Genomic DNA, 21,531 nt, shown 5'->3' on the forward strand with positions numbered 1-21,531 from the left:
CGATTAACTTCCCAGAACCCGAACCATAGCCTCCCTTCGGTCATCTCTAAAACTAACTTCTTTACATCCTCCTTTGCCTCCCTGAATGTCCACTCGAAGTATTTATTTTGACAGTGCTGGAAATATTCTTATGTTTGTTTCTCCTGTTAAAATATAAACTCCTTGTGGGCAGAGAATGTGATGCTTTGTTTTTCTGTACTTACCCAAGTGTTAAGCACGGGCCTGGGACTCAGAAGGACTTGGGTTCTAATCCTACTCTGCCACCTGTCTGCTGTGTGACCTTGGGCAAGTCACATCACTTCTCTGTGCCTCAGTTCCCTCACCTGTAAAGTGGGAATTAAGACTTTCAGCCCCATGAGAAAGGGACTGTGTCCAACCTGATTAGCTTGTATCTACCCCAGCTCTTAGAACGGTGCTTGACACACTTAACAAATATCATCATTATTCAGCACAGCGTACTGCATCAAATGGGTGCTCAATACATCCTCTTTCCCCTCCTACCACTATGACTACCAGGACCAAGCGCTTAGTATAGTGCTCTGCACACAGTAAGCGCTCAATAAATACAATTGAATGAATGACCACTACTACCACTTCTACTATTGCAACAACAACAGAGACACTTTTTTCAGTGTCTCCCAAAGTCCCAGATTGGTGCTTGCCTGTAAGCAGAGCAAACTGGGGGTCAATTAAACACAGAATGGTCAAGTGTCTCCCCACTGGCTCAGGCAATGTTAAATCGATCCAGTTTTCAATTGGTGTCAAAGCTGTGCCAGTTTAACAGAGCTGGCACCAAAGTTGTGCCAGTTTAATAGAGCTGGCACCAAAGTTGTGCCCGTTTAATAAAGCTGGCACCAAAGTTGTGCCAGTTTAATAGAGCTGGCACCAAAGTTGTGCCAGTTTAACAGAGCTGGCACCAAAGTTGTGCCAGTATAATAGAGCTGGCACCAAAGTTGTGCCAGTTTAATAGAGCTGGCACCAAAGTTGTGCCAGTTTAATAGAGCTGGCACCAAAGTTGTGCCAGTTTAATAGAGCTGGCACTACTGGGGCCTGGAGTGGGCCCCAATCAATCTGCGCATCAGGCAGAAACTCCTCACCCTGGGCTTCAAGGCTGTCCATCACCTCGCCCCCTCCGACCTCACCTCCCTTCTCTCCTTCTACTGCCCAGCCCGCACCCTCCGTTCCTCCACCGCTAATCTCCTCACTGTACCTCGTTCTCGCCTGTCCTGCCGTCGACCCCCGGCCCACGTCATCCCCCGGGCCTGGAATGCCTTCCCTCTGCCCCTCCGCCAAGCTAGCTCTCTTCCTCCCTTCAAGGCCCTGCTGAGAGCTCACCTCCTCCAGGAGGCCTTCCCAGACTGAGCCCCTTCCCTCCTCTCCCCCTCGTCCCCCTCTCCATCCCCCCATCTTACCTCCTTCCCTTCCCCACAGCACCTGTATATATGTATATATGGTTGTACATATTTATTACTCTATTTATTTATTTATTTATTTATTTTACTTGTACATTTCTATCCTATTTATTTGATTTTGTTGGTATGTTTGGTTCTGTTCTCTGTCTCCCCCTTTCAGACTGTGAGCCCACTGTTGGGTAGGGACTGTCTCTATGTGTTGCCAATTTGTACTTCCCAAGCGCTTAGTACAGTGCTCTGCACATAGTAAGCGCTCAATAAATACGATTGATTGATTGATTGATTGATTGGGCCACTCTACTGCCTCTTCTGAGACAGGCAGGGCTCGGCCTGGCCGCCCCACTGCCTGGGGCGGAGGAGTCTGCTGAGTCTGCCGCCCCGTTCTCTGTGGGGCGTCATTCCTGGTCTGGTGATTTCAACTCATTCACTCATTCATTCATTCAATGGTATTTATTGAACGCTTACTGTGCGCAGACCACTGGACTAAGCGCTTGGGAAGTACAAGTCGGCAACATATAGAGACGGTCCCTACCCAACAGCGGGCTCACAGTCTAGAAGGGGGAGACAGACAACAAAACAAAACTGGTGGACAGGTGTCAAGTCGTCAGAACAAATAGAAATAAAGCTAGGTGCACATCATTAGCAAAATAAATAGAATGGTAAATATGTACAAGTAAAATAAATAGAGTAATCAATCTGTACACACATATATACAGGTGCTGTGGGGAGGGGAAGGAGGTAGGGCGGTGGGGATGGGGAGGAGGAGAGGAAAAAGGGGGCTCAGTCTGGCTGGGGCTGGCCGAAGGTGGGATTTACTCTATTTATCTTACTTGTACATATCTATTCTATTTATTTTATTTTGTTAATATGTTTTGTTTTGTTGTCTGTCTCCCCCTTTTAGACTGTGAGCCCACTGTTGGGTGGGGACTGTCTCTATATGTTGCCAATTTGTACTTCCCAAGTGCTTAGTACAGTGCTCTGCACATAGTAAGTGCTCAATAAGTACGATTGATGTTTTACCTACTTTGGAGAATGGTGACCACTGCAATTTAGACATTTCATTTCAGATGATGTTCTGTTCTCTCTCTCCCATAGAAATCCAGCTCAACAGCAGCAGTTCCAGCGTGTTCCCACCCCACTGCCCTTGGGCTTGGGTCTCAAAGCACAGCAGGGCCCAAGCGGCGGAGTGCCGGCTCCCCAAACCTTGGGCCCTGCTGTTCCCTGGAATGAGGTTTTAGAGCATCTACACCAGCAGTGCCTAGGAAAGCCTGGCCATCCCTTTCAGGGTCAACCTGAATATGGGGTGAGCCCACTGTTGGGTAGGGACTGTATATGTTGCCAACTTGTACTTCCCAAGCGCTTAGTACAGTGCTCTGCACACAGTAAGCGCTCAATAAATACGATTGATTGATTGATTGTAAAATTGTTGTGGGCAGGGAATTCATCTGTTTATAGAGTGTACTCTCCCAAGCCCTTAGTACAGTGCTTTGCCCACAGTTAGTGCTCAATAAATACAACTGAAAAAGTGAATAAATGAGTGGAGCCCTGGAGGTGGGTCCAGTAACCATTAACTGGCCAGCTGCCTCTGCCTAACGATGGTGTTTATTAAGTGCTTACTCTGTGCAAAGCACTGTTCTAAGCGCTGGGGAGGATACAAGGTGATCAGGTTGTCCCACGGGGGGCTCACAGTCTTAACCCCCATTTTACAGATGAGGGAACTGAGGCACAGAGAAGTTAAGTGACTTGCCCAAAGTCACACAGCTGACAATTGGCGGAGCCGTGATTTGAACCCATGACCTCTGACTCCAAAGCCCGGGCTCTTTCCACTGAGCTACGCTGCTTCTCCTTGAGCAGATTCCCTGCTGTGGCCAATCCCTCCAACCTCCTCAGTGTGCAGAAACCAACCAATCAATCGTATTTATTAAGCACTTACTGTGTGCACAACACTGTATTAAGGACTCGGGAGAGTACGATATAACAGTTGGTAGATGTGATCCCTGCCCACAACAAGCTTCCAGTCTAGAGGAAGCAGGGGTTCCCCAGAGCCTCCACTCCAACTTGCACTCCTGTTAGGGTCCACAGCAGAGGTGAAACAGGAACCCCTGGCAGGAATGGCGGGTGGCAAATTATCAGGGTACAAGAGGTCTAAATTAGGGGGGAGCCTCTAGGGCACCAGGCCTCCTTGGAGAAGCGATCTCTCACCCACATCCTGCCTCTGGCTTGGAATGCCCTCCCTCCTCATATCTGAAAGACAATTACTCTCTCTCCCTTTGAAACCTTACTAAAGGCACATCTCCTCCAAGAGGCCTTCCTTCCCTAAGCCCTCCTTTTCATTCATTCATTCAATCGTATTTATTGAGCGCTTACTGTGTGCAGAGCACTATACTAAGTGCTTGGGAAGTACAAGTCGGCAACCTATACAGACGGTCCCTACCCAACAACGGACTCACAGTCTAGAAGGGGGAGACAGACAACAAAACAAAACAGGTGTCAAAATCATCAAAACAACTAGAATTAAGGCTATATTCATTCATTCTATCGTATTTATTGAGCACATACTGTGTGCAGGGCACTGTACTAAGTGCTTGGGAAGTACAAGTCGGCAACCTATACAGACGGTCCCTACCCAACAACGGGCTCACAGTCTAGAAGGGGGAGACAGACAACAAAACAGAACAGGTGTCAAAATCATCAGAACAACTAGAATTAAGGCTATATTCATTCATTCATTCAATCGTATTTATTGAGCACTTACTGTGTGCAGAGCACTGTACTAAGCGCTTGGGAAGTACAAGTCGGCAACCTATACAGACGGTCCCTACCCAACAACGGGCTCACAGTCTAGAAGGGGGAGACAGACAACAAAACAAAACAGTTGTCAAAATCATGAGAACAAATAGAATTAAGGCTATATGCACATCAAGCAGCGTGGCTCAGTGGAAAGATCCCGGGCTTGGGAGTCAGAGGTCATGGGTTCTAATCCAGGCTTTGCCACTTCAATCACTCAATCAATTGTATTTATCGCGCGCCTACTGTGTGCAGAGCACTGTACTAAGCGCTTGGGAATTACAAGTTGGCAACATATAGAAACGGTCCCTACCCAACAGTGGGCTCACAGTCTAGAAGAAGACTTGTCAGCTGTGTGACTTTGGGCAAGTCACTTAACTTCTCTGGGCCTCAGTTACCTCATCTGTAAAAATGGGGATTAAGACTGTGAGCCGCATGTGGGACAACCTGATTACCTTGCATCCCCCCAGTGCTTAGAACAGTGCTTTGCACATAGTAAGCGTTTAACAAATGCCATTATTATTATTATTATTATTATCATTAACAAAATAATTAGAATAGTAAATATGTACAAGTACAATAAATAGAGTAATAAATCTGTACAAATATATACAAGTGCTGTGGGGAGGGTTTTCCTCTTCTCCCACTCCCAAGTGCTTAGTACAGTGCTCTGCACACATGTAGCGCTCAAGAAATATTATTGAATGAATGAATGCATCACCCTGACTTGTTGTCTTTATTCAACCCCCTTCCCAGCCCCACAACACTTAATACTGATGGTATTTGTCAAGCGCTTACCATGTGCCAAGTACTGTTCTAAGCACTGGGATAAATACAAGGTAATCAGGTTGTCCCATGTGGGGCTTACAGTCTTAATCCCCATTTTACAGATGAAGGATCTGAGGCACAGGGAAATTAAGTGTCTTGCCCAAAGTCACACAGCTGACAAGTGACGGAGCCAGGATTAGAACCCACGACCTCTGACTCCCAAGCCCCCGAGAATCCACTGTTTCCGCTAAGCCATGCTGCTTCTCGTACTTGTGTATTTATGTACATATCCATAGTCTATTTATTTTGATGCCTGTCTCCCCCTCTAGACTGTAAACTGGGCAGGGAATGTGTCTGTTTATTGTTATGTTGTATTCTTCCAAGTGCTTAGTAAAGTGCTCTGCATAGAGTAAGGGCTCAATAGATACAATTGACTGACCCTTGGCTTCATTAGAGAAGCAGTGTGGCTCAGTGGAAAGAGCCGGGCTTTGGAGTCAGAGGTCGTGGGTTCAAATCCCGGCTTCGCCAATTGTCGGCTGTGTGACTTTGGGCAAGTCACTTCACTTCTCTGGGCCTCAGTTCCCTCAACTGGAAAATGGGGATGAAGACTGTGAGCCCCCCGTGGGACAACCTGATCACCTTGTAACCCCCCAGCGCTTAGAACAGTGCTTTGCACATAGTAAGCGCTTAATAAATGCTATTATTATTATTCTTATTATTATTCTTATTATTATTCTTATTATTGAGCCGACACCTGAGCCTTTGGGCTTGGTGAATCCCAGTGGTTTCAGCACTGTCTGGATCCGGCTCCAGAACCACGCCACCCCTCTCCCCGACGCAGGCCTCGGTCTCACCTGGGTCTGCCGCTGCAGGGGGACCATGATCCTTTCCACACACATCTCTAGGTCCCTCACATAGTCCCTCTCCGTCTGGAGGAGCTCTTCAACCACCTTGGCCCTCTTCTCCAGCATCCTCTGCTCTGGGTTCTCAGTGGATGCCGAGACGGAAGTAGACTCCGGGGATGAAGACTGAGAGGAGGAGAGGAGGGTCATCTCTAGAAGAGAAGAGACACTTGGGGTCAGTTCCGGGCACGCTGTTGAGGGGCTCCTTGACCAGCGGTGATCCCCAACACTCAAGTTCGGCAGGCGGTTGCCACAGACGGGATCCGGTACGGTTGATTTGCCTCCTAGTCGGGATGCAGGCTTGCCAACACGGGGACCCTAGCGGCTTCCAGAACTGGAGGCCCCTGAGCAAGAGAAAGGGAGCCACCAGAACTCCATTTTGGCAGCCTCCTCCCAGCACGGTAGTCAGTTCAGCATGCCCTCCAGCCCCCCCGCCCTGGCACACATCAACTCTTCCATTTATGTCCAGCCTTCCTTTTGTCATACAAATTCCAAGCATTAGCACTTTGTATCTTCAGCCACTGTAGATGATCCTGGGGCTTTCTCCTGGGAACTGGGTCCCCTCACCTCACCTAATTCTCACCTACTTGGTTCATGCTAAATCCTTAAAGACCACAAACAGGGTCTTCCCCACCCTATTATCTCCACTTCTGGACATGGACACTGTTGGGTCTTCTTCCAGGGTCACAGTCTTGAAAGTCTTGAGGTTTTTCTTCCCCCCCGGCATCCCCCGGTTTCTCTTCCCCCCTACCTCCATCCCCCCCGCCCCCACCCCGTCTTACCTCCTTCCCTTCCCCACAGCACCTGTATATATGTATATGTTTGTACATATTTATTACTCTATTTATTTTACTTGTACATATCTATTCTATTTATTTTATTTTGTTAATATGTTTGGTTTTGTTCTCTGTCTCCCCCTTCTAGACTGTGAGCCCACTGTTGGGTAGGGACTGTCTCTATATGTTGCCAATTTGTACTTCCCAAGCGCTTAGTACAGTGCTCTGCACACAGTAAGCGCTCAATAAATATGATTGATTGATTGATTGATTGAAAGACTTCCAGAGATGACTGAGTCACCAGCGATTTGGTCTCTCAGCTCCTCATCAGCACTTAGTACAATGCCTGGCAGCAGTAAGCGCTTAACAAATATCATTATTGTTATTACTATTATTATTATGTCTTCCAAGACCCCTCCTATTCATTCATTCAGTCAATCATATTTATTAAGTGCTTACTGTGTGCAGAGCATTGTACTGAGCACTTGGGAAGTACAAGTTGGCAACATATAGAGATGGCCCCTATCCAGCAACGGGCTCACAGTCTAGAAGGGGGAGACAAACAACAAAACAAAACAAGTAGATGGGTGACAATACCATCAGAATAAGGAGAATTATAGCTATATACACATCACTAATAAAATAAATAGAATAGTAAATATGTACAAGTAAAACAAATAGAGCAATAAATCTGTACAAACATATATACAGGTGCTGTGGGGAGGGGAAGGAGGTAGGGCGGGGGGGATGGGGAGGAGAGGAAAAAGGGGGCTCAGTCTGGGAAGCCTTCCCCTTCTAGACTGTGAGCCCGTTGTTGGGTAGGGACCGTCTCTATATGTTGCCAACTTGTACTTCCCAAGCGCTTAGTACAGTGCTCTGCACACAGTAAGCACTCAGCCAATATGATTGATTGAATGAATGAATGAGAGGCTCCTAGGGCTCTAGGCAGGTCCATAGCTGGCTTTCTCAGATATTAATGGCATTTTTGTGCCTAGTTTGGGTCTTTGCAAGCCAGGGTGTAACTCATCAGCAGTCCGTTTTCTCCTCTTCTTAGGTACAAAGAGAAGCAGAATGGTCTAGTGGATACAGTATGGACCCCAGGTGTCAGAAGGACCTGGATTCTAATCCCAGCTCCACCACTTCCCTGCTGTGTGACCTTGGACAGGTCACTTCACTTGTGCTTGGCACATAGTAAGCGCTTAATAAATGCCATTATTATTTTTCTTTGTGCTTCAGCTACCTCGTCTGTAAAACGGGGATTAAGACGTGGGACGTGGACTGTGTCCAACCTGATTAGCTTGTGTCTACCCCAGCGCTTAGTATAATGCCTGGCACACAGTAAGCAGGTATCAAATACCATTAAGAAATTCAAAGGGCAGACTGTTTTCTCTCAGCACAACCAGACAGACAGTCTCAGTGTCTGTCTGTCTCTCCCCCTCCTCCCACCCCTGCCTCCCAAACACACACAACTTGGGTAGCCAGTGTCTACACACAGAGGCTGAATCAAAGCACAGGTTATCTCAGGACCCACTTTCCAGAAGTCCAAGCCTCCCTTATTTTTCCTTTTCTCTATACGAGAACTAGGGTCCAAACATAAAATAATAATACTAGTAATGATAATAGTGGCATTTGTTAAGTACTTACTATGTACCAGGTACTTTGCTAAGCACTGGGTTAGATTCAAGGAAATCAGATCTGATACAGTCCCAGTCTAAGGGGAAAGGAGAAGTACTGGACTCCCATTTTACAGATGAGGACACTGAGGCACAGAGAACGTCATACAGCAGGCAAGTGGCAGAGCCAGGATAAGAACTGGACAGCCCTCAGTGCCAAAGAGATCAATCAATCAATCAATCATATTTATTGAGCGCTTATGGGCTGCTAGGGAACTGAGGGGGATGCCCAAACTTGGTGTGATTTATCCTGACTCCTGGGCACCCACTTGTCCATTTTCAGGATATGCACTTCTTCATTTTAGGATGAAGAACTAAAGATTTCAATCAGTTTGCAATGATTTCAACAGCCACTTAAGGATAGGGCCATATTGGAGCCAAATGTGATGGGAGTTATTTCAGATAATCCAAAATTTAGGAATCTTCTAGTCCTTTCTAGACTGTGAACCCGCTGTTGGATAGGGACCGTCTCTATATGTTGCCAACTTGTACTTCCCAAGTGCTTAGTACAGTGCTCTGCACACAGTAAGCGCTCACTAAATACAACTGAATGAATGAACGAATGAATCTGACCATACCTACATTTGAATATTTTGGGAAGGCAACTGCCCAAATTGATTCTATTATCTAAACTTTATTTTACTCATCCAAACAAACCATGGTTCAGATGAGAGAAGCAGCATGGCTCAGTGGAAAGAATACAGACTCTGGAGTCAGTGGTCATGGGTTCAAATCCCAGCTCCGCCAACTGTCAGCTGTGTGACTCTGGGCAAGTCACTTCACTTCTCTGGGCCTCAGTGACCTCATCTGTAAAATGGGAATGAAGACTGTGAGCCCCCCATGGGACAACCTGATCACCTTGTAACCTCCCCAGCGCTTAGAACAGTGCTTTGCACATAGTAAACACTTAATAAATGCCATCATTATTACTATTATGACTGACTTTTTGATAACGAGCTTTCTCCAAACTGGCACAGAATGACTTCACCCCTGATATCAATAAGAGGGACACCATGAGGCGAGTTAAGGACAGACTGGACAAAGCAGAAGAAAATGCCTCCTTCCTCCAGGAATTCGAGCCTGCACTCCATGCAGCATGGCTTATTGGATAGAGCACAGGCCTGGAATGATGATGATGATGATGGCATTTATTAAGCGCTTACTATGTGCAAAGCACTGTTCTAAGCGCTGGGGAGGTTACAAGGTGATCAGGTTGTCCCACGGGAGGCTCACAGTCTTAATCCCCATTTTACAGATGAAGTAACCGAGACACAGAGAAGTTAAGTGACTTGCCCAAAGTCACACAGCTGACAATTGGCGAAGCTGGGATTTGAACCCCTGACCTCTGACTCCAAAGCCCGGGCTCTTCCCACTGCGCCACACTGCTTCTGGAAGTCAGAAGGTCATGGGTTCTAATCCCGGCTCTGCCACATGCCTGATGTGTGACCTTGAGCAAGTCACTTCATTTCTCTGGGCCTGTTACCTCATCTGTAAAATTGGTATTAAGAGTGTGAGCCCTATGTGGGACAGGGACTGTGTCCAATCTGAATAACCTGAATCTATCCCAAGCGCTTAGAAAAGTGCTTGGCACATAGTAAGCGCTTAACAAGTACCATAATTACAATTATTATTATTGTTATGCTACAATTTTCCAGGGCAAAGCCCCCTCCTTCCTCTTCCCCCCGCCCACCGCCTTACCTCCTTCCCCTCCCCACAGCACCTGTATATATGTTTGTACAGATTTATTACTCTATTTTACTTGTACATATTTACTATTCTATTTATTTTATTTTGTTAATATGTTTTGTTTTGTTGTCTGTCTCCCCCTTTTAGACTGTGAGCCCACTGTTGGGTAGGGACCGCCTCTATATGTTGCCAACTTGTACTTCCCAAGCGCTTAGTACAGTGCTCTGCACACAGTAAGCACTCAATAAACACGACTGAATGAATGAATGAATGAATGATTGGGGGTTGGGTGTGGGGTAGTCAATGAATCAGTGGTATTTATTGAGCACTTACTGTGTGCAGAGCACTGTAGTAACAGAGTTGGTAGACACATTCCCTGTCCACAGGAAGCTAAGAGTCTCGCCCACCTGCAACGTTCATATCCCTATAAACTGCACATCATTGTGCTTGGAGGCAAGTAAATAATAATAATGATGGCATTTATTAAGCGCTTACGATGTGCAAAGCACTATTCTAAGCGCTGGGGGGGATACAAGGTAATCAGGCTGTCCCACGTGGGGCTCGAAGTCTTCATCCCCATTTTACAGATGAGGTAACTGGCACAGAGAAGTTAAGTGACTTGCCCAAAGTCACACGGCTGACAATTGGCAGAGCCAGGATTTGAACCCATGACCTCTGACTCCAAAGCCTGTACTCTTTCCACTGAGCCACGCTGCTTCTGGATTCTGAACTCTGAGCCCTGGCTTGCCGGGTGCCCTCTGGAGGAATTCACTTCTCCCTTGGGAAAAGGGGAAAAATAATATCTACGTCTATCACCCTCTTTAAGTGATTGGTCTCAGGGGAGCAGGTGCAATAAAAATGTACAACTATAAACCAATTACAGCAAATATGAAGTTGTTTTTTTATTGAAAGGACACTCGTGCGGAGTCAGACTACATGACCTGAGATGTGAAAAGTAGCTGTTTTCCCATGATTTCATCTCCTGCTCCCTGAACAACCAAAGCCGCGAGAAGCAGCGTGGCTCAGTGGAAAGAGCATGGGCTTTGGAGTCAGAGGTCATGGGTTCGAATTCCGACTCCGCCACATGTCTGCTGTGTGATCTTGGGCAAGTCACTTAACTTCTCTGGGCCTCAGTTACCTCATCTGTAAAATGGGGATTAAGACTGTGAGCTCCATGTGGGACAACTTGATCAGCCTGTATCCTCCCCAGGGCTTAGAACAGTGCTTTGCACCTAGTAAGCGCTTAACAAATGCCAATTATTATTATTATTATTAAAGCGGTTTATGAGGACGAGTCTGGATGCTAAGAGGAAGGTTTCCACCCCCAGGCTGATGCTCCCTGAATGACCAAGCGGTTTATGAGGACAAGTCTGGATGCTAAGAGGAAGGTTTCCACCCCCAGGCTGACAGCACTGGGTTTCCCAATGTGGCTTCAGATGTTTACGATGGAAGAGAATATCCTGCCGGTCCCAATTCCTGAAATTCCTAAATGCCCCCTCCCATGTTGCTGTAACTCAATAAAAGACACAGTGATCTTGGGATCAGGGCTGCTTGTCACTAGTACCTCTCCCGGGAGGTGAACGGACAGGTAGCCACTTTCCTTCTTTACTGCTCTATCTGAACTCACGTCTCCCGAGTCATTTTTCCTATCTGCATCACCACCCTGGGTACAAGAACCCTGCGGCCGATTTACACCGTGTTAACCTATTTTGCACCCTACTTGTCGATAACACCCCACAGCACCTGTATATATGTATATAGGTTTGTACATATTTATTACTCTATTTATTTATTTTACTTGTACCTATCCATTCTATTTATTTCATTTTGTTAGTATGTTTGGTTTTGTTCTGTCTCCCCCTTCTAGACTGTGAGCCCGCTGTTGGGTAGGGACTGTCTCTATTTATTTCCAGCTTCCCAAGCGCTTAGTACAGTGCTCTGCACACAGTAAGCGCTCAATAAATATGATTGATTGATTGAGAAACAGCAAAGAGCAATTGTTCACTTTGATGCAATAAAAAATAACTGCGAAAACAACTGGGAATGTTGCAGCCTTGGCTGCACGTTTATCACCCCTGCTTGGGTGTTCTACAACACTCACACTGGAACACAGAAATCCAATAAAACAGATCCTCCATCCTTACACAACATCATTACCAAGTCCCAGGAGCATTTACTCCCAGACCAGAGAAGCGAACAGCACAACCCAGAAATGGGACAGAGCACAAACCTTAATCAAAACCACAACAGTTGCCTTTCTGGGGGCCAGAAACTAAGCATCAGATCAACAGAAGCCCCAGTTGGGTTTCTCATACGGAATGAGAAAAACTGAAGCAGCCACAATCCTTTTCAATCACCTGCGGGCTCCAAGAATAACATAGTGACTTCTACTTCTACTTTACACCTACCCATAAAACTGTTTCCTGGGACAGGGCCTCGGCTAAACTCATTTGCCCGAGGCAAATGCTTAATTGAGGAGTTCATTGCGGACGTGCAGGTGAAGAGTTGACTCCAGGCGGGTCAGGTCACAAGGTCACCCCGATTCCGGGGGTGTGGGAAGAATGACAGCAGTACCAGCAACATCAGTAAGTTACATGGTAGTCAGTCGTATTTATTAAGCGCTTACTGTGTGCAGAGCACTGTACTAAGCACTTGGGAAAGTACAATACAACAATAAAGAGCGACAATCCCTGCCCACAGTGAGCTTAGTCTGGCTGGGGGGACAGACATCAATTGAAATAGACATCAAGAGTCCAAACTGGTTACCTTGTATTTATCCCAGCGCTTAGTACAGTGTCTGGCATCAATCATATTTATTGAGCGCTTACTGTGTGCAGAGCACTGGACTAAGCGCTTGGGAAGTACAAGCTGGCAACATATAGAGACGGTCCCTACACAACAGTGGGCTCACAGTCTAGAAGGGACTCGCTTAACATCCCATCTCGCCCGCCCCTGCAGAAAAAAGTTTACAACACACCTACACACACAGCCCACTACATCATCATCATCAATCACATTTATTGAGCGTTTACTGTGTGCAGAGCACTGTACTAAGCGCTTGGGAAGTACAAGTTGGCAACATATACAGTCCCTACCCAACAGTGGGCTCACAGTCTAAAAGACTACATCGCACTACATCACACAACACTCCCTAAAAATTGTGGAAGGTTGTGCAAAAGTAGCAGCAGAGCTGAGAATTGAAGACTGTGAGCCCCCGTGGGACAATCTGATCACCTTTGTAACCTCCCCAGCGCTTAGAACAGTGCTTTGCACATAGTAAGCGCTTAATAAATGCCATTATTATTATTATTTCCTGGCCCCGGATCCATCCTCTACAAAGGCCATTTCCTACTCGGTGCCACGAACATAACTATGGAAAATGGTTTCTTTCTATTTGACACAGAGGAAAATTAAAGGATCAGAAGTAAAAATAGGCCTAGTACCAATCAATCAATCGTATTTATTTCGCGCTTACTGTGTGCAGAGCACTGTACTGAGCGCTTGGGAAATACAAGTTGGCAACATATAGCGACAGTCCCTACCCAACAGTGGGCTCACAGTCTTATAAAAGAGGGGGAGAAGGAAGCAGGAGGAGCACCGAGGAGATGTAATCCACTCTTCTAGATTAAATAAAAAATAAATTTGGTAGCGGAGTGAAAGTGAGGTGGAGGGGCAAGCTGAGTGGACACCAGACACCCGGATCTCAGAGTCGGAAGGACCTGGGTTCTAATCCTGACTCGGCCAGCTGCCTGCTGTGTGACCTTGGGCGAGTCACTTCGCTTCCCCGGGCCTCTGTGGCAGCATGGTTCAGTGGAAAGAGCCCGGGCTTGGGAGTCGGAGGTCATGGGTTCTAATCCCGGCCCCACCAATTGTCAGCTGTGTGACTTTGGGCAAGTCACTTCACTTCTCTGGGCCTCAGTTATTTCATCTGTAAAATGGGAATTAAGACTGTGAGCCCCACGTGGGACAACCTGATCACCTTGTATCCCCCAGCGCTTAGAACAGTGCTTTGCACGTGGTAAGGGCTTAACAGATGACATCATTATTATTATTAAAAGGGGGATTAAGGGTATGAGCCCCACGTGGGGCTGCGGCCAACCAAATAACTTGTCTCCATCCTGGCGCTTACAACAGTGCTCAGCCCGGAGTCGGCGCTTGAGCAGGGCTGTCATTATGAACAATGCTCCAGTGCTTAGCACAGTGCTGGGCACATAGTGAGTGCTTAACAAATACCATCATAGTTATTATTATTAGTGAGAAGCAGCGTGGCTCAGTTGAAAGAGCCTGGGCTTGGGAGTCAGAGGTTGTGGGTTCAAATCCTGACTCTGCCACTTGTCTGCTGTGTGACTTTGAGCAAGTCACTTCACTTCTCTGGGCCTCAGTTCCCTCATCTGGAAAATGGGGATGAATCAATCAATCAATCAATCGTATTTATTGAGCGCTTACTATGTGCAGAGCACTGTACTAAGCGCTTGGGAAGTACAAATTGGCATCACATAGAGACAGTCCCTACCCAACAGTGGGCTCACAGTCTAAAAGGGGGAGGAGGAGAGAGGAGAGGATGAAGACTGTGAGCCCCCGTGGGACAACCTGATTATCTTGGATCACCTACTCCAGCGCTTAGAACAGTAATTGGCACATAATAAGCGCTTAACAAATGCCATTATTATTAGTATTATTATTATTGAGCCTGGCCTGAGGCAGCTCCACCCCTACAGCCAGGGGACGGGAAAGAAAGACGAGCTACCAAGTGGTCACCCCCAGGGACTGACTTCTTACCTCCTTCCCTTCCCCACAGCACCTGTATATATGTATATATGTTTGTACATATTTATTACTCTATTTATTTATTCTACTTGTACATATCTATTCTATTTATTTTATTTTGTTAGTATGTTTGGTTTTGTTCTCTGTCTCCCCCTTTTAGACTGTGAGCCCACTGTTGGGTAGGGACTGTCTCTATATGTTGCCAACTTGTACTTCCCAAGCGCTTAGTACAGTGCTCTGCACACAGTAAGCGCTCAATAAATACGATTGATGATGATGATGATGACTGAGCGCCCCCGGCTTCAGGGCCTTCCTTCCTTCCTCCCGAGGAGGGCTGGGGGAGCCGCCCGGCACGGTGTGGCTACATTCATTCAATCATATTCATTGAGCGCTTACCGTGTGCAGAGCACTGGACTAAACGCTTGGGAAGTACAAATCGGCAACATAGAGAGACGGTCCCTACCCAACGGCGGGCTCACAGTCTGGAAGGGGGAAACAGACAACAAAACAATGCAGATAGGTGTCAAGTCATCAGAATAAATAGAAATAAAGCTAGATACACATCATTACCAAAATAAATAGAATAGTAAATATATACAAGTAAAATGAATAGAGCAATAAATCTGTACAAACATATATACAGGTGCTGTGGGGAAGGGAAGGAGGTAGGTCGGGGGTGGATGGGGAGAGGAAGGAGGGGGCTCAGTCTGGGAGGGCCTCCTGGAGGAGGTGAGCTCTCGGTAGGGATTTGAAGGGAGGAAGAGAGCTAGCTTGGCGGATGTGGGGAGGGAGGGCATACCAGGCCAGGGGGAGGACGTGGGCCGGGGGTCGACGGCGGGACAGGCGAGAACAAGGCCCAGTGAGGAGGTTAGCGGGGGCAGAGGAGTGGAGGGTGAGGGCTGGGCTGGAGAAGGCGAAGCAGTGTGGCTCAGTGGAAAGAGCCCGGGCTTTGGAGTCAGAGGCCGTGGGTTCAAATCCCGACTCCGCCACTTGTCAGCTGTGTGACTTTGGACAAGTCACTTCACTTCTCTGGGCCTCAGTTCCCTCCTCTGTAAAATGGGGATGAGGACAGGGGGCCCCTCGTGGGACAACCTGATTACCTTGTATCTACCCCAGCGCTTAGAACAGTGCTTTGCACATAGTAAGCGCTTAACAAATACCAACATTATTATTATTCTCTGTGCCTCAGCTACCTCACCTATAAAATGATGATGAAGACTGGGAGCCCCGCGTGGGACAACCTTATCACCTTGTATCTACCCCAGCGCTTGGAACAGTGCTTTGCACATAGTAAGCGCTTAACAAATACCAACATTATTATTATTTCTAGACTGTGAGCCCACTGTTGGGTAGGGACCGTCTCTATGTGTTGCCAACTTGTACTTCCCAAGCGCCTAGTACAGTGCTCTGCACACAGTAAGTGCTCAATAAATACGATTGATTGATTGATTGATTAACAAATACCAACATTGTTATTATTCTCTGTGCCTCAGCTACCTCATCTGTAAAATGGGGATGAAGACTGGGAGCCCCTCGTGGGACAACCTGATTACCTTGTATCTACCCCAGCGCTTAGAACAGTGCTTCGCACATAGTAAGCGCTTAACAAATACCAACATTATTATTATTGTCTGTGCCTCAGCTACCTCATCTGTAAAATGGAGATGAAGACTGGGAGCCCCGCGTGGAACAACCTGATCACCTTGTATCTACCCCAGCGCTTAGAACAGTGCTTTGCACATAGTAAGCGCTTAACAAATACCAACATTATTATTATTGTCTGTGCCTCAGCTACCTCATCTGTAAAATGGGGATGAAGACTGTGTGCCCCTCGCGGGACAACCTGATTACCTTGTAACCTCCCCAGCGCTTAGAACAGTGCTTTGCACATAGTAGGCGCTTAATCAATCAATCAATCAATCGTATTTATTGAGCGCTTACTGTGTGCAGAGCACTGTACTAAGCGCTTGGGAAGTACAAGTCGGCAACACATAGAGACAGTTCCTACCCAACAGCGGGCTCACAGTCTAGAAGGGGGAGACAGAGAACAAAACCAAACATACTAATAAAATAAAATAAATAGAATAAATATGTACAAGTAAGATAAATAAATAGAGTAATAAATCTGTACAAACATATATACATATATACAGGTGCCGTGGGGAAGGGAAGGAGGTAAGATGGGGGGATGGAGAGGAAGGAAGGGGCTCAGTCTGGAAATACCAACATTATTATTATTGTCTGTGCCTCAGCTACCTCATCTGTAAAACGGGGATGAAGACTGGGAGCCCCGCGTGGGACAACCTGATTACCTTGTATCTACCCCTGTGCTTAGAACAGTGCTTTGCACATAGAAAGCGCTTAATAAATGCTATCATTAAGGAGGGAAGGGAGGTGAGGGGGCTGGGAGCGGGAGGCTGGGTCACTTGGGCCTAGGTCTCCCCCGCCCTGGGGAGGAGGAGGAGGAGGATGGGGTGGAGCAGAGAGGGGGAGGGAGGAGGGCTTCCCAGAGGAGGATGCTCTGGACGAGGCGAGGGGTTGCCCCCATACCTACCGGTCCCAGGGCCCGGGGTGGCGGCCCGAACACATCTCCGGGCCCGCGGCTCCGGAACGGGCACGGCCAGGACCAGGACGACGAGGAGCAGGAGGAGGAGGAGGAGCAGGAGGAGGAGGAGGAGCAGGAGGAGGAGGAGCAGGAGGAGGTGGAGGAGGAGCAGGAGGAGGAGAATGGGGAGGGGGAGGAGGAGAATGGGGAGGAGGAGAATGGGGAGGGGGAGGAGGAGGAGGAGAAGGAGAAGGAGGAGAATGGGGAGGGGGAGGAGGAGGATTAGGAGGAGGAGGGGGAGGAGGGGGAGGAGGAGGAAGAAGGGGAGGAGGAGGCCTTCCCAGACTGAGCCCCCTCCTTCCTCTCCCCCTCCTCCCCATCCCCATCCCCCGCGCCTTACCTCCTTCCCCTCCCCACAGCACCTGTATATATGTATATATGTTTGTACGCATTTATTACTCTATTTTATTTGTACAGATTCTATTTATTTTATTGTGTTAATATGTTTTGTTTCGTTCTCTGTCTCCCCCTTCTAGACTGTGAGCCCGCCGTTGGGTAGGGACCGTCTCTAGATGTTGCCAACTTGCACTTCCCAAGCGCTTAGTCCGGTGCTCTGCACACAGTAAGCGCTCAGTGAATACGATTGAATGAATGAATGAATGAATGAATGAATGAGGAGCAGGAGCAGGAGGAGGAAGAGGAGGAGGGGCAGGAGGAGGCCTTCCCAGACTGAGCCCCCTCCTTCCTCTCCCCCCCTCCCCATCCCCCCTCCTTACCTCCTTCCCCTCCCCACAGCACCTGTATATAGGTATATATGTTCGTACGCATTTATTACTCTATTTTATTTGTACATATTTATACTATTTATTTTATTTTGTTAATATGTTTTGTTTTGTTTTCTGTCTCCCCCTTCTAGACTGTGAGCCCGCTGTTGGGTAGGGACCGTCTCTAGATGTTGCCAACTTGTACTTCCCACGTGCTTAGTACAGTGCTCTGCACACAGTGAAAGTGGCTCGGTGGCAAGAGCCCGGGCTTTGGAGTTAGAGGTCATAGGTTCAAATCCCGGCTCCGCCAATTCATTCATTCATTCATTCAGTCGTATTTATTGAGCGCTTACTGTGTGCAGAGCACTGTACTAAGCGCTTGGGAAGTACAAGTTGGCAACATATAGAGACGTTCCCTACCCAACAGTGGGCTCACAGTCTACTTTCAGCTGTGTGACTTTGGGCATGTCACTTAACTTCTCTGTGCCTCCGTTCCCTCATCTGTAAAATGGGGATGAAGACTGTGAGCCCCACGTGGGACAACCTGATCACCTTGTATCCCCCAGTGCTTAGAACAGGGCTTTGCACATAGTAATAATAATAATAATAATAATAATGGCATTTGTTAAGTGCCTGTTCTGCCATTGACCTCCAGCCAACGTCATCCCCCGGGCCTGGAATGGCCTCCCTCTGCCCATCCGCCAAGCTCGCTCTCTTCCTCCCTTCAAGGCCCTACTGAGAGCTCACCTCCTCCAGGAGGCCTTCCCAGACTGAGCCCCTTCCTCCCTCTCCATCCCCCCCATCTTACCTCCTTCCCTTCCCCACAGCACCTGTATATATGTATATATGTCTGTACATATTTATTACTCTATTTTACTTGTACACATCTATTCTATTTATTTTATTTTGTTAGTATGTTTGGTTTTGTTCTCTGTCTCCCCCTTTTAGACTGTGAGCCCGCTGTTGGGTAAGGACTGTCTCTATATGTTGCCAATTTGTACTTCCCAAGCGCTTAGTACAGTGCTCTGCACATAGTAAGCGCTCAATAAATACGATTGATGATGATACTATGTGCAGAGTACTGTTCTAAGCGCTGGGGGCGGGGGGCGGTTACAAGGTGATCAAGTTGTTGCTTCTAGACTGTGAGCCCGCTGTTGGGTAGGGACCGTCTCTATATGTTGCCAACCTGTACTTCCCAAGCGCTTAGTCCAGTGCTCTGCACACAGTAAGCGCTCAATAAATACGATTGAATGAATGAATGAATGCTTAACAAATGCCATCATTATTAGTAAGCGCTCAATAAATATGATCGAATGAATGGATGAATGGATTTCTATTTATTTTATTTTGTTGGTGTGTTTTGTTTTGTTGTCTGTCTCCCCCTTCTAGACTGTGAGCCCGCTGTTGGGTAGGGCCCGTCTCTATATGTTGCCAACCTGTACTTCCCAAGCGCTTAGTCCAGTGCTCTGCTCACAGTAAGCGCTCAATAAATACGATTGAATGAATGAATGAATGCTTAACAAACACCATCATTATTAGTAAGCGCTCAATAAATACGATCGGATGAATGGATGAATGGAATTCTATTTATTTTATTTTGTTAGTGTGTTTGGTTCTGTTCTCTGTCTCCCCCTTCTAGATTGTGAACCCCCTGTTGGGTGGGGACTGTCTCTATGTGTTGCCGACTTGGATTTCCCAAGCGCTTAGTCCAGTGCTCTGCACACAGTAAGCGCTCAATAAATACGATTGAATGACTGAATGAATGCTTAACAAACACCATCATTATTAGCAAGCGCTCAATAAATACGATCGGATGAATGGATGAATGGAATTCTATTTATTCTATTTTGTTAGTGTGTTTGGTTCTGTTCTCTGTCTCCCCCTTCTAGATTGTGAACCCCCTGTTGGGTGGGGACTGTCTCTATGTGTTGCCGACTTGGATTTCCCAAGCGCTTAGTCCAGTGCTCTGCACACAGTAAGCGCTCAATAAATACGATTGATTGATTGATTGGAATGAGGAGGAGGAGGCGGCAGCCCCCGGGGCTGGGGTCGTCTGCTGCCTTCTCAATCTGTCTTTCTGTCGGGGTCTCCAGTACGTTTCCATGTGAATAACCCCGGGCCACCCCCCCCGCCGCCGCCCGGACACGGCTCGGCCCAAACGGTGGAGTTGGAGCCAAACACCCCGCGGAGCGGGGCAGGGAACGTGGGGCGGAGCGCGGATTGGGGCAGGGAGCGCGGAGCGGGGCAGGGAGCGCGGAGCAGAGCAGGGAGCGCGGAGCAGGGGGAGCTGAGCAGGGAGCGCGGAGCAGAGCAGAGCAGGGAGCACGGGGCGGAGCAGGGAGCGCGGGGCGGAGCAGGGAGCGCGGAGCGGAGCAGGGATCGGGAGCGGAGCAGGGAGCGCGGAGCAGAGCAGGGAGCGCGGAGCGGAGCAGAGAGTGCGGAGCGGAGCAGGGAGAGCGGAGCAAAGAGCAGAGCACGGATCGGGAGCGGAACAGGGAGCGCGGAGCAGGGAGCGCAGATCGGAGCAGGGAGCGCGGAGCGGAGCAGGGAGCGCGGAGTGGAACAGGGAGCGCGGAGCGGAGCAGGGAGCGCGGAGCAAAGAGCAGAGCACGGATCGGGAGCGGAGCAGGGAGCGCGGAGCAGAGCAGGGAGAGCGGAGCACGGATCGGGAGCGGAGCAGGGAGCGCGGAGGGGAGCATGCATCGGGAGCGGAGCAGGGAGCGCGGAGCGGAGCGGGAGCGCGGAGCAGGGAGCGCGGAGCAAAGAGCAGAGCACGGATCGGGAGCGGAGCAGGGAGCGCGGAGCGGAGCGGGGAGCAAAGAGCAGAGCACGGATCGGGAGCGGAGCAGGGAGCGCGGAGCGGAGCAGGGAACGTAGGGCGGAGCAGGGAGCGCGGGGCGGAGCAGGGAACGTGGGGCGGAGCACGGAGCGGAGCAGGGAGCGCGGAGCGGAGCAGGAGCGCAGAGCAGAGCAGGGAGCGCGGAGCGGAGTACGGAGCGGGAGCGGAGCAGGGAGCGCAGAGCAGAGCAGGGAGCGCAGAGTAGAACAGAGATGCGCGGAGCGGAGCAGGGAGCGCGGAGCAAAGAGCAGAGCACGGATCGGGAGCGGAGCAGGGAGCGCGGAGCAGAGCAGGGAACGTAGGGCGGAGCAGGGAGCGCGGGGCGGAGCAGGGAACTTGGGGCGGAGCACGGAGCGGAGCAGGGAGCGCGGAGCGGAGCAGGAGCGCGGAGCAGGGAGCGCGGAGCAGAGCAGGGAGAACGGAGCGGAGCACGGAGCGGGAGCGGAGCAGGGAGCGCGGAGCAAAGAGCAGAGCACGGATCGGGAGCGGAGCAGGGAGCGCGGAGCAGAGCAGAGCAGGGAGCGCGGAGTAGAGCAGGGAGCGCGGAGCGGAGCAGGGAGCGCGGAGTAGAGCAGGGAGCGCAGAGTGGAGCAGGGAGCGCGGAGCAAAGAG

General features: G+C 48.8%; 1 protein-coding gene across 3 annotated transcripts in view; it reads right to left on the minus strand.

Annotated features, from left to right (window-relative positions):
• LOC119925582 (dynamin binding protein) overlaps positions 1-21,531 on the minus strand; it is a 183,880-nt gene that overhangs the window by 31,081 nt on the left and 131,268 nt on the right. For 2 of the 3 annotated variants that reach the window (XM_038743898.1, XM_038743899.1), the window contains one exon: positions 5,822-6,021. In XM_038743898.1, the coding sequence (XP_038599826.1) occupies positions 5,822-6,021 (200 nt within the window). Of the gene's footprint in view, positions 1-5,821; positions 6,022-17,325; positions 17,383-21,531 lie in introns of those variants that run through there. The other variant, XM_038743900.1, reaches the window with a different exon arrangement.

Source organism: Tachyglossus aculeatus, chromosome 3 (assembly GCF_015852505.1).
Source record: "Tachyglossus aculeatus isolate mTacAcu1 chromosome 3, mTacAcu1.pri, whole genome shotgun sequence".
Lineage (NCBI taxonomy): Eukaryota > Metazoa > Chordata > Mammalia > Monotremata > Tachyglossidae > Tachyglossus > Tachyglossus aculeatus.